General features: G+C 69.4%; 1 protein-coding gene across 1 annotated transcript in view; it reads left to right on the top strand.

Annotated features, from left to right (window-relative positions):
- Positions 1–321: 321 nt before the first annotated feature.
- Positions 322–699, top strand: part of LOC110583575 (pleckstrin homology domain interacting protein) — a 132,964-nt gene continuing 132,586 nt past the window's right edge. Inside the window, exons 1-2 of the mRNA XM_044917665.1 lie at positions 322–523; positions 639–699. The exon at positions 639–699 is cut by the window's right edge and continues 5 nt beyond it. Coding sequence (XP_044773600.1) covers positions 484–523; positions 639–699 — 101 coding nt within the window. The 5' untranslated portion in view covers positions 322–483. The remainder of the gene's footprint in view (positions 524–638) is intronic.

A 699-nucleotide genomic window follows, 5' to 3' on the forward strand; every position in this document is an offset into this window, starting at 1 on the left:
CCCTCCCTCCCGCGGTCGGCCTCCACAGAGAAAGCGCCTTTCAGCCAACCGGCGGCTCCGGCTCCGACATCTTCTCCGACTGGAAATAAATAAATAAATCGCACCTTTGGCCGGGGAGGAGGGCGCAGGGGTCTCGCCACACTGGGTGTGGGGGCCCTGGGACTCGGGGTCGAAGGCACTCCTTTTTTGCGCCGGGGGGCGGGGGCGCGGGCCGAGGACGGGGCCAAGCCCGGGCCGCGAAGGCGGCGGACTCCTTTCTGCGGCGGAGGGATCCGCGGCGGAGGCGGCGGCGGCCGTAGCCGCTGCCTGAGAGTTGTTGTTTCCTCCTCCTCCTCCTCCGCCTCCGCCGCCGTTGCTTGAATGGTGGAGCCGAGGCTGGGCTCGTGAACACACAGTGACAGCTATAGGGCAGGCGGCGGCACCATCCCCGCTTCCCCTCGGCGGCGGGGTGTCCCGCCGGCGGCCCTGAAGTGACCCATAAACATGTCTTGTGAGAGGAAAGGCCTCTCGGAGCTGCGATCGGGTAAGTCGGGGGGCTGCTGGGGCCGCTGGCACCGGGCGATTCCGCCCGCGGTCCCCCGCCCCCCGCCGCCCGGCCGCTAAGCCTGTGTGTCTCCCCGTCCCCCTCTCCCGCGCAGAGCTCTACTTCCTCATCGCCCGGTTCCTGGAAGATGGACCCTGTCAGCAGGCGGCTCAGGT

This window comes from Neomonachus schauinslandi, chromosome 8, assembly GCF_002201575.2.
Source record: "Neomonachus schauinslandi chromosome 8, ASM220157v2, whole genome shotgun sequence".
Lineage (NCBI taxonomy): Eukaryota > Metazoa > Chordata > Mammalia > Carnivora > Phocidae > Neomonachus > Neomonachus schauinslandi.